The 12,010-nt window shown below is 36.7% G+C and overlaps 1 protein-coding gene across 1 annotated transcript; it reads left to right on the forward strand.

Moving 5' to 3' along the window:
• The first annotated feature begins 585 nt into the window (after positions 1-585).
• LOC147866829 (uncharacterized) lies at positions 586-2,630 on the forward strand. The gene has a single exon (XM_087317543.1). It carries the CDS (start codon positions 793-795, stop codon positions 2,539-2,541), a length of 1,749 nt encoding a protein of 582 aa, XP_087173669.1. The 5' UTR covers positions 586-792; the 3' UTR covers positions 2,542-2,630.
• Positions 2,631-12,010: the final 9,380 nt, after the last annotated feature.

Here is a 12,010-nt window from a genome sequence, read left to right on the forward strand (position 1 = left end):
GAGAGAGAGAGAGAGACATACACGCAGCACAGTAGTCACAGACAGACAGAGACAGACAGACAGACAGACAGAAAATGAGGAAAAAGTAAATCTTAACAAATTTTACCCCCTCTTCGCCTTCATTAACTACCGCCATTAAATTCTGGCTTCCTTTTTTCTCTTCCTTCTCCTTCTTCTCTTGTTTTATTTTTATTTTTATTCTTATTCTTATTTTTATTTTTATTTTCTCATCCCTTCCCTTCCCTTCCTGCCAGATTATTAATTAAGCAAATATGGATTAATTAATCGATATACGTATTTCTTCGATTTTTTAACGCTTGTTTTCATTCCTCAGCTTCTACCCAAACTCCCTCTACTTCACATTATTAATTTATTTATTTAAATAAAAATTAATTTGTTCTGCTTTTCTTGTCTCAATCTAAATATGTACATACATACATACATACATATATTTCTTTTAAATAATAATTAATTTCAGTCCCTTCTTCCCTATCTCATTTTCTTCGTCTCTCATCTTCTACATAATCTTCTTGTAATCCCAGTTCTTAATCAGAGAACACTAACTTTCTCGTTCTTTTAATCTCTAATCTTCCTCTAATTCTAATTACCTCTAATCCCTAATTACCTCTAATTACCTCTTCAAATCCTCATCCCTAATCAGTAATCTCCGTGTAATCCTCTCCTACCCTGATCAGTAATCTGCTCTCCAATTCTAATTTGTCCTCCCTTTCTCTGTTGTCCCTATCCTTTTCTAATTCTGTTTTTTATTTCTCCCTTTCTTATAAAACTTTCATGTCTAAAGAAGAAGAAGAGGAGGAAGATGACTGGATTAATCGTCATGATAATGATATTAATAATGTAATTCCTGCATATCTATGGCAGAGTTATGCTACTAATAGTACTAATACTCCTGGGAGCCTGATAAATCTGGCCACTCGCCCAGCTAATCAAGCGATCAATCCTCTAATCACCCCTCCAAACCCCACGATTAGTGTTAATCACCCCCTAACTCACTCTCACTACAATCCAATCTCATATCCAAATCATGTGTTAAAAACCCCACCTAATTACAACAATAATCATCCTGCGATATCATCATCATACAATTATTCGGCAGCGCCCATTAATAACAGTTATAGCAATAACAATAACAGTAATACAAACAGCATCTACTATATTCCGATTCCCGATCCAATTATGCACAATAATAACAGCAATAATTTGCTATCGTATAATGAACAGCATCTGTATAATTATAACAGCAGTAATATAGTGGGTCAGAATTATGGAATGAGCAACAACAATGCTAGCAGTAATAGTAATCCTAATAGCAGCAACATGATGGGGATGGATCATCCGACGAGCAGCAACGTGATGATGATGGATCAATCAACCACCATAATCGCTAACCCTAACCCTAACCTTTATCATTCAGATTACAGCAACATGGGAAATTATATTTATGCAACCACACAATCGCTACTGAACCATAGCCAGAATATGGAAACTCTGAATAATCATCCAACAGCGAATTACACATACATGGATATGCTCAATCCCACAGCTAATTATAACAGTTATACAATGGCTAGCACTACCGGTAATACAATGATGAGTTCACGATCATCAAATGAGAGGAACAGTGTTGCAGGGATTCCTAATTACATCACCAAGGAGAAGAGGAAGAGCTCTGATGACAGCCACGATGATTTCAACAAGAACTCCGATGCAAATCAGGCCAAAAGCGTAAGGTATAGGAGGAGCGGGAAGGATTTGATGAGTACCCCAGCGGCGCCGTCACAATTAGCGGCGAGCTTAAACGATGACGGCGATGGCAACGATGACGAAGAGGATGATGACGAAGATGACGATGAAGATGATGATGATAATGATGAAGATGACGGTGACGGTGACGGTGACGGTGACGGTGACAGTGACGGAGATGGTGATCATGGAGAAGGAGAAGTGAGGGGTAGAGGTGGGTCACACGGCATGAGGAATATTCGGAGGAGTAGGAGGAGTAGTAGTAGTAGTGGGGCGCCATTGCCCTGCAGCCTACTACTACACAACCCCACGGCAATAGGTCGGCAGCAACACCGGCAGCTCGGGGCACCATCGGCACCATCGGCACGTGCACGAACCAACGCATCGGCAAATGTCGTGCTACCCGCTCACACTCCTCGTGCCGCCAAGACATCGGCCCCTACGGCCCGAGGACGGGCCGCTTCCCCAGGCCTCTTCCTCCAAGGGGAATCGGTCGGCCGGGGTACGATCACATCGAGTAGTAGTAGTAGTAAGGACCGGCACAGCAAGGTCCAGACATCCAAGGGGCTGCGCGACCGGCGCGTGCGCTTGTCCGTGGCCACCGCCCTCCAATTCTACGACATCCAGGACCGCCTTGGCTTCCAGCAACCGAGTCGCGTCTTCGAATGGCTCATCGACAAAGCGAAGCCCGCCATCCAACGCCTCCCCCGGCCCCCCCCATCCACACTCCCACACCATCCCAATCCCAATCCCAATCCCAATCCTAATCCCAAATGACCCCACCTCCACATTCTCATCCACACACTCATGACAAACAAAATTTAGGTCTAGTTCAGTAGTAGTAGTAAGTAGTCCATGATAACACGCCCCATTGTAAGCTCGACAACAACTTCCCGGACCGCACATGTACCCCCCCCCCCCCCCCCTATATACATATATTAGTCGGTCCGTTGTCGTTGTCGAGTCGACTCGACGACAAATTAGTAGCCTCTGTCTGTGTCTGTCCCTATGCTTGTAGGCTGCTTCCCATCATCAGTGGTACCTGGAGCTACTCTACTAATTGGCCTTAACAATGACAGTATCATGCCCAGACTCCAGCTCCAGCTGGGTAATCAAGATTCTTGATGGGTTTTACAATCTACTCCAACACTTTGGACATGACCATTGAGGACACTCTCTTTTTCTCTCTCTCTCTCTCTATATATATAATATATGTCCATTACATGGGCAAGCTACCTACCTTCACTATATGCATACATATGTCCATGTGAACCCAACACAAGTAGGTCTCTCATCATAGCATTATACTCCTCAAAAAGCTATTTTTCACTATACCCATGGACAAGTACTTAGTATGTATATGGCCATCAGCTGAGATATACCATCTTCGTCCATTGAAGCTCCAGCATGACACCACTATACCACATTACCGTCGGTCATAATCAACACTATAAAATAACTTCGATATACCAGAGTAAATTCATGAGCTCCAAGAAGTTTTCTCGGGCTCACACCTATTGTTGTTACTCAAGTGACTATTCACTCGCTCGAATGCAATAATAATACAGGCATATATAAATTTGTAATCTCCGTCAGAATAAATCCTCAATATTGTGGGTTTTGTGTTTTCATGGAATCATCCAACAACAAATTGCACGAGATAAGTCGAACATAAAGCATCGATGGTACCTCCGGTTCCTTTGTCATCATGATGATGACTACTCTGTATCGATCTCACAAGTACCATCATCATATTACCCTTCCAAGTAAGAGTCCTTCTCCTTCCAAACTATTCATGTTATATCAAGATCTTAACTTCCATAGATATACATTAAATGGATTACAACACTTGCCCATTGGTAATTATAGTTGTATTAATATTCATCGAGCACTTCAATATTAGTAAAGTGTTCACATTTACCAATGTATGGGAGAGTCGCTCTAATAGTGGCTTGCCCAAGTTTGAGTTTCTACTTTACATCAGTTTCATAATTTCCTTCGTTTTATTATAATCATTACTAAATAATAACTTTTAGGTAAAACTCGGCCTACTAAGTCTTCCTTCTTCTTTTAATGCCTCTTTAAGTTTTTTCTCTGATATTTCTCCAAATGCTATGTTTAAAACTTTAATGTCCCTCACAAAAACAGGTAATGATGGAAAAGTTGAGCAGCAAATTGACCACATACTTACTCAAACTAATGCACATTGTACACGAATGCAAGTTAGTGACAATGCTTAGTATCCTTCTATAAACATAGGTTATTGCCCTTTAGACCAATAGTATAGATCCTTGATTTGATATTTAATATTCTTGATTTGATCACTATCACAACAGATAAGTGGTACATACCAAACATGTATAGATAACTAATTAATATATGTCCTCCAAACTTTTGAGTCCTATATTATGGCACCCCTAAAAGACATTTATTTCCGAGCTATGTCAAAGACTTGCCTCTAATTTTTACAATACACCATGGCCAAATGTCCGGCCAGTTATTATACCTTATAAGCCTTCTATCGATGATTTTGTCGGCAGCGAAATTTCAAGAAGTCAGGATTCTTGCATACATATATATGATTGTAACTAGTGCTGGAATTGCTATCAATATGCAATTATCCACTATTTTGTCCATAATTTTGACAGTACATTAGCCAAGTATTTGCAGATCAGCCCTATTGTCTTTCCAAAACAAAGTATTGATTCTTTCACTCAATGGCCTCGATGACCAGTTTTGCAGAGTTTTAATCATACTTTTGCTCATAGTTAGGATCAATCAGAGCCAATAACTCTACATGGCCGGAACTGTCAGACATTTTTTAAATAAATAAATAAAAATCAGATATATAAACGCCAAAGAATAAGTGAGTGTAAACCCCAAACTCAAAACCCTAAACATTCAAACAATAAAGTGGAAATTGTAAACCCTAAAACCTATCCGCAAACCACAACATTCTTAACTATAAACCCTTTACAGTTCCTGAAACACCAAGCCCGAAACCTCAAAGAATATAGCAATTCTGACTAGCTATGTATTATGTTTTAATTAGAGAAGGTTAGAATTTTGCAACTAGCGATCCCAATAGACGACAACCACCTCTCAAACGCGAATCGAAAACTGGACAGGTTTTCTATGAGACAATCAACAAATTAAACTACTCATTGGAAAAAACTTCCAAATGTTAATACACATTATATCTTTCCAAAGCCCCGAGTATTTTCAGGGCATTTTGAAGAGGTAATGTTCATATATACTTTAAATTGGTAATTGCTGTTCATTTTTGTTCTCTTAATTACAAAAGCTGATATTTGCTACAGTTTTATATAAATGCCATTAACATCATCAATAGAAATATCGAGAGTGTCGACAATAATGCGGATAATGTTGGTGACACTTTGATGCGAATCAGAGTGCGGCCATTATATGGACACTCAAAACAAACTCAAACAATTTGAAACAAGCCCAAAAATACCCATATTGATCTGAACAATAAGCCCCGGTGCTAAATATATTTATCGGACACTTCAATTGCTTTTTTGATTGCGTTGATGGTTTTGCATTTGTTTTGTCGAAAATATCAACATTATAATTTTAGACTAATTTGCTAACAACTTTCAACCAGAAATTAGCACATCTGGTCGAAAGGAAATGGAGAGAACATAAACTAAAATATCTTGGGTTGCTAAATATAAAAACCATGGGGATGGGAATGCCCCTCATCAAATAAACAAGCAAAAAAACAATATGCCATAACCACAATATTGTGCTCTTTCTTCTAATAATGAAAGAAAAGAATGTTCTCAATTATATGTCGAGAACATGTATAGTTTATATATACATCATTGAAATGATACAACATGATCAGCAAGCTGGGATAAACAAAACAAAATCATACTAAAAGAAAACAAAAGTTTATCTATCCATAGACTTTAGAAATATAATTATTGACCGATCTCGTGAGGGCCAAGCCGACAATGTCATGGTATAAGTACCCGTCAACACAACATCACAATATAATATGATAAAGAAAACAAAATTTTATCTATCCATAGACTTTAGAAATATAAGTATTGACCGATCTCGTGAGGGCCAAGCCGACAATGTCATGGTATAAGCTCCCCTCAACACAACATCATGAGAATGTATAAACATGAATCCCAGTTAATCCTCCAGTCCATCGGCTTTATGAAGATAATCGACTGGTCTTGTGGCTAAGCTGGCAGGGTCATCATAGCTCTCCTCATCACTACATGAGAATTAAACATGAATCCCATCAATGTGTTGAAGACTGTCAATGCCTCACACTACATTATTGACCTCTGTCTATTTCCATTCCTGAGAGGGAAAACTGGGGTCTGCTTGTTTTGTCATGAGATTATGCTCATTTCCTATTGGTTTTCCTATGAACCATAGGATGATGACTCCTTAGCATGTTGTATATTTTTGTTGTAACTGTGTTTTCACATTATGGGAGAACATGTTAGGTGACTATTTCATGCTTCGAGAATTGGACGCTTTGTCAAATCGTATGGTTTGGTTGGATTGTTCTGATCGGGGGATTCTGCTCATCTGGTTCCTTATAAAAGTTGTTGTCTCATAGTAGTGTTGGTGGTGGTGGTAGTGTTGTTAGTGTTCTTCTTCTTCTTGTTCGTTCAATGATCGGTTGTGCAATAGAACACGAGCTGTGTAATGTTAGTAGTGTGGGGGAGGACACCTCGACGTGAAGCTTTGTTTGCTCATAGTGGCCTTCATTTGTTCCAACCTACCATTTCCTACAAGTTTGTTTGACATTTTTAGCCCCCTCCCTATATTGGTTATTTTGAGTTGGCACCTCCTAATTTCCTCATTGCTTGTCTATAACATTTTGCTTGATCTTGTTGTTGAATGATTTCTCCGTCCACCGTAGTTCATTGTGGCTTAACACCCTTTCCAATATTCCCCAAGCTTTTCATGTGATCGTAATCTCTTATTGGCCTTACCTTTTACACATATAGAACTTCCATTACTCCAACTGAGTAGCAATGCGTGGTTCCTTAATGTGTTTGTGAATTATTCATCTCCAAGGAATTCCATTTCATGTGACTTCCATGTATTGCTTCAATGTGTTTGTTGCGGGAACAAGTTACTGGTTTGGTTTTAGTAAGGAGAAACGGAGCTTCCCTCATTTTCTTGTTTCGTTTTAATATGGGAGCTCATCCTTGCTTCCCATACTGTTATGATTTTCTTAGAGTCTCCATGCTTCACTTATTTTCCTTTTATTGATGTTAACTGAGAGCTTTCATGCTACCCATATGTTTTCCTATATGTCTATGTCTTGCGCTTGATGCCTATCATCCCAAGCACCGACACTTAATGTTTACTACTTCTAGTAGGTTCACAAGACTTAGCCTTGGGTCCTTTTAATACTAGTAATGTTACCATATCCATCATCAAGCAATTTCATTCCTCACTTCTAACCCTTAGAACTCTTGTTTTCTCCACTAATGATTTCTACCAAACACGTGCTTCGACAGGTTGAGTGTATTTTACCATGGTCCTAGGTTCTTTGTGCATCTATGGGGAACTTAGTTCATCACTCTTGACTCATATCTCATGCTTATGTTCCTTGTTTACTTTCTTTTACTTCCTTAGGCCTTTAGTTTATAGTTACATCTTCGTCTCGCCATGGAGAAGGGTGATATTCCTCTTCCTTTGAGCTCTTTAACCCTTAACTTTGGAACTATTTATCTTAATCATTATTTTGTATAAATTTATTGGTGTTGGCTGAGGATCCACTGCAAGTTACTCACAATCATGTTATTTTTTGTTTCTTAATTTACTTGAGTTGTTATCTAGTTGATATTCGGTCAAGATGCATGGTTGGAAGGTTCCACATTAAAGTTTGAGAGCAATTTGTGCAAACCCCAATGGTGGATAGGAGGCCTTTCTAGTTGTCCAAGAAAATTGTGGCGACAATTAGTTCACGCCATGGACTCTTTTCTACCCTTCTTAATGTGCTACATATCCACATTGCCTGTAGGGGTTTTGTACAAGTGGACCCGGGGCCCTATTGGTTTGTTTACTCACCAAAACCAAGGACGGGATTTTCCATTAAGAAGAGAAGAGGTTTTCACATTACAACTTGAATGGATGAACCTTCTTACAAGGTTTGGAATTTCAATTGTTAGCTATTAAATGCGAAATATAATGGGCACTCCTCATCTCTCTTACAAGTGTTCCTTTAAAGTCCTCAACATAGATACTAACATCTTAGTATTATACATGCAAGAGACCTCAAGCTCATATGCATTATCGAGGCCTTTCCATTTGTCTTTAGCTGATTTCACACTTTGGTTGTTTACATTGTTTGTCATGAGCTTTCAATGACAAATCTCAATGGCCATGAGTGAGATTATCCCTTCCAATGGATTAATGTTCAAGACTACTCTAGTTTATTCATGTTAAATTTTTATCTTTAGGCAATTATTTCACACTTTCTTTGTTTAGATGATTTGTGTGCTTCTTACGGGTTGTTACTCCATCACTAATCTCAACCCCATGAGTGAGATTATCCTTTGTGATGCATTATGTTGAAGTCTATCCTAGTCTCTTAATGCTAAAACTCTCTCCCTTTACAAATCCTCTCCAATTTGAGCATTGTTTGTGCCAAGGCCACCACTAAACAATCATGCCCTATGGTTCAATTTTCTATTGTTGTTTCAATTATTTAATCACCTAAACATGTCTAGTAACCTTTTATTATTGGTCTTTCCATATAACTAAATTCCTTTGTGTGAAGAAGGGGATGGAAATATGGGCACACCTCAAGTTACCAAAATTATCTAGCAAACCAAGATGAGAGAAACTATGACACATGGAAATACACAGCGTGAATAAGTCTCTTTATTCATGATCATTAAAATACAATTGTGGATCAAATAAGAACCAAAAGATTGATTTGATGCATTAGACCATGGTCAAAAATCATAAATTCTCTTGGATTGTCTATTTAGTGAAGTATTTTGTTTATTGTAGTAAGGGAATGAGAGCAATTGTCATTTGCCTACCCCATTGCCATTTGCATTGCCAAATATTTCAAAGCGCTTTTTACTTTTCTATTTGAAACTAGTTGGAAGTCTTACTCTTCAACTTTTTCCAAGGTACATTGGAGTTCCCAAAACCACTCATGCCTTGATGATGATGTGGAACTTGTGCACTTTATAAGAATCTACTTCATGTACGTTCATTCATGTCTTGTTGATCGTGAAATGTTTAAAACATGAATTGCTTAATAATATGTCGTAGAATGGGCATGTAGCAAACTACGGGAAACCATATGAGTGTATGCATACAAAATGTTAAGCCATAAATTATGTTTACCTTAATTCTAGTAAATACACCAAAGGTCTTGTTTACTTAATATAATGTGTGTGAAGGGATCAATTGCATGTCACTTTGAAGATAATCAAGATAAGGTCTCAATGAAGATATCTGTGAAATGGATTTGTGAAATTTGGTGAAGTCAATAAAAGGCAACATACTTATGCTTTACATAAAATAAGTGTACAAGACGATGATTTGAACTCTAGTTCATCTCACATCATTATTTTTCCAATGTATGATTTCAATGCTAAAAAGAAGTGACCACGATTGAAATTACAATGTGTAATGATGACCTTGCCGACATATATCCAACTTGTTATCCTCCATTTGAATATATTTTTAGGTCAAACTAGAGTAGATGTATTTGTGCTTTTTCTGTTTTCAATTCCCATTCTTTATATCTATTGATAGGTACCAATAATGCAATCAAAATTTTGAAGAATAACAACATTATCTTACACATAATTGTATTACATACAATACCTAATTGGAGGATTCCCAATTATTTCTTTGGTTGGCCAGAATGTGACCTATTCCAAAGTTTTGGGTCTCTTAATCATTCAATTTTCTTAAAAACATGTCTACTTTACACACTTGTCACAATCTTCAAAAGTTGGATTCTTATTTCTTCCAATTACTCCGTTTCTATTTCATTGGATTGATTCTTGACCAATCTTCCAATGAAATCAGGGTTATTTTATTGTGCTATGAATGAGTGCCACTAAATGTTTGAATCATTGGAAGATATGACACCAAATGCTTGTTATTCAATGCATTTGAGTAAGGGTCTAAATCTTGTTTTTCTTTGTTCATTGTAAATGTGAGTAATGTATTTGCAAGTTTTATCTCCATTTTGACAACAACTTCTTGATTAAGTGTGAATGTGTAGCGTCCAAAATATACATGGGCACATAGTATTTCAATAGGTTCATACATGATGGAGGAGAACCTCATATTGCACCATAGTGATTTTAACCAAATAAAATTATGTGATCCTTCCAATGTAACTTTTGATTATTTTTCAAAAACTAAACATTTATTGTTACACTTAATTATTTTATGGGTTCCCCCACAATATATAATTGAACATGACAATTCTAGCTTTAAATTGTTGGAAAAATGTATGTGAACAAGTATATAATCCCGATCCAATTAATCATAATGGCTAAGTATTGATCTAATCACAAGTTTAGCATTCATCCATTCATACATGAAATACTCCATACATTGCAACTCAATGGATTTGCATTTTATTAACATTTGATCTCTCTCTTTTTGAATTAATGTTCGGTAATTGTGGTTGGTTCCTAGTCTCATATTTTGCCATACATCTATTCAATATTGTGATTCCCTTAGCAAGATCATGGCGCATACAGTGCCAGAATCAATATTTTATGATCAACTAACATGTTGTGCAAAATTTTTAAAAAACCATAAGTTTTGGTATTGATGAATTTGCATTCACGTTATTTTGTGAAAATAAAAACCACTTTATAAAATGAAAAATCCATACAATCTAATAGAATGGACTTGAATTACCATATTGTGTTCGGTTTTAATTGATTTAATTAGTCTTTGAACATTCATCGACCCAAGTGCATGTATTTTGCATGATGTTTCCTATTAGACGAGAAAAAAATTAAGTTTCATGATATTTTATGGCAACATTTGCTCCTTAAGTTTGAAAAAATTGTGAAATGATGAGTCATAAAATACTCTTGAAAGTTAAGCACGCAGACAAGGCTAAAAAAAATAAGAGAGGGCGTTGTAATGTCGTCCTATACAATCACACTCGAGTTGTGGACCATGTTCGAGCAAGAGGGCACGAACTAACAATGACAACGATCACTTTTGATCATATTCACAAAGTAACAAAGCAAGTGACATAGAAATTACCTGTCCATGCATGGATAGGTGAGATGAAATGTCTCCTTCTGTTTTCTATATGTACATTTCTCAAGTAATATACTAAGGTGTATCTTTCTTGCAATAAAAAATAAAAAAATTACCTGTCCATGCACATAATTCGTTGCATGGATTATATAAGAGGAAATTAACAAATAAAACAATAGAAATCATTGAAAAGTAGAGTTTCGGAAGGAATCAATAATGGTGACTCCAATAAAAAGAGGGAAATTAATAAACACCGGAAGTCTTTGGATAGAAGCATTAACAAAGCCATAATTTGTTAAAATCATTGCATGGAAATATCTGAACTCCGGTGAAACAAAGAGAATTAAGTAAATAATAGTCGTCCCTAGGAAGGAACAAATCAATAAATGATCAAAATTGTTGCATGGAAGTGTAGGAGGAACGTCAATAAATGATTGTCTTTGTTGCATAGATGTAATGAAAAGATAAGACATTCTCAGCTGTAAAATTTAATAACTAATGGAAGGAGTTTTGTTCTTGGAAATAATAATAAGATAACACATCCTCGCTTTTCGCCAAGGAACTTAGTACATGCCTTACTACTTAGTGCAATTGACTAAATACGTACATGTAAGATATCCTAATAGCAGCACCTTTTGGGCATGCACAATAAGTTGATATGACACATTTTAGGATATTTTGATTCTCCTATAAAGCATTATTGAAGAGAGGATATGACATTTATCGAGATCACTTTTCTAATGTCACACAACCATAAAAAGTATTAACCACAATTTATAATTCCTAATGACTTTCACTAACTAACATGTGATTTATCTCGAATATATTCTTTATGGGAGATATGTTTCAATGTGATGGATGACATGACATCATTGCCTATGGTTTTTACTCATATTTTAACAAATGTTTATCCATCTCCACACCAAGATAAACAAATTTTGTAGCATATTATTTCATGTCTCTTTAACATTCACTAAACCCTACCATT

The sequence above is a fragment of the Azolla caroliniana genome, unplaced genomic scaffold, assembly GCF_043228905.1.
Source record: "Azolla caroliniana isolate FFs.n. ecotype wild unplaced genomic scaffold, voAzoCaro1.0.p SCAF_3, whole genome shotgun sequence".
NCBI classification, from domain to species: domain Eukaryota; kingdom Viridiplantae; phylum Streptophyta; class Polypodiopsida; order Salviniales; family Salviniaceae; genus Azolla; species Azolla caroliniana.

What these genes read in the sequence shown, in the direction of transcription:
- LOC147866829 (XM_087317543.1), top strand. Translation starts at nt 793, where the DNA reads ATGTCTAAAGAAGAAGAAGAGGAGGAAGATGACTGGATTAATCGTCAT.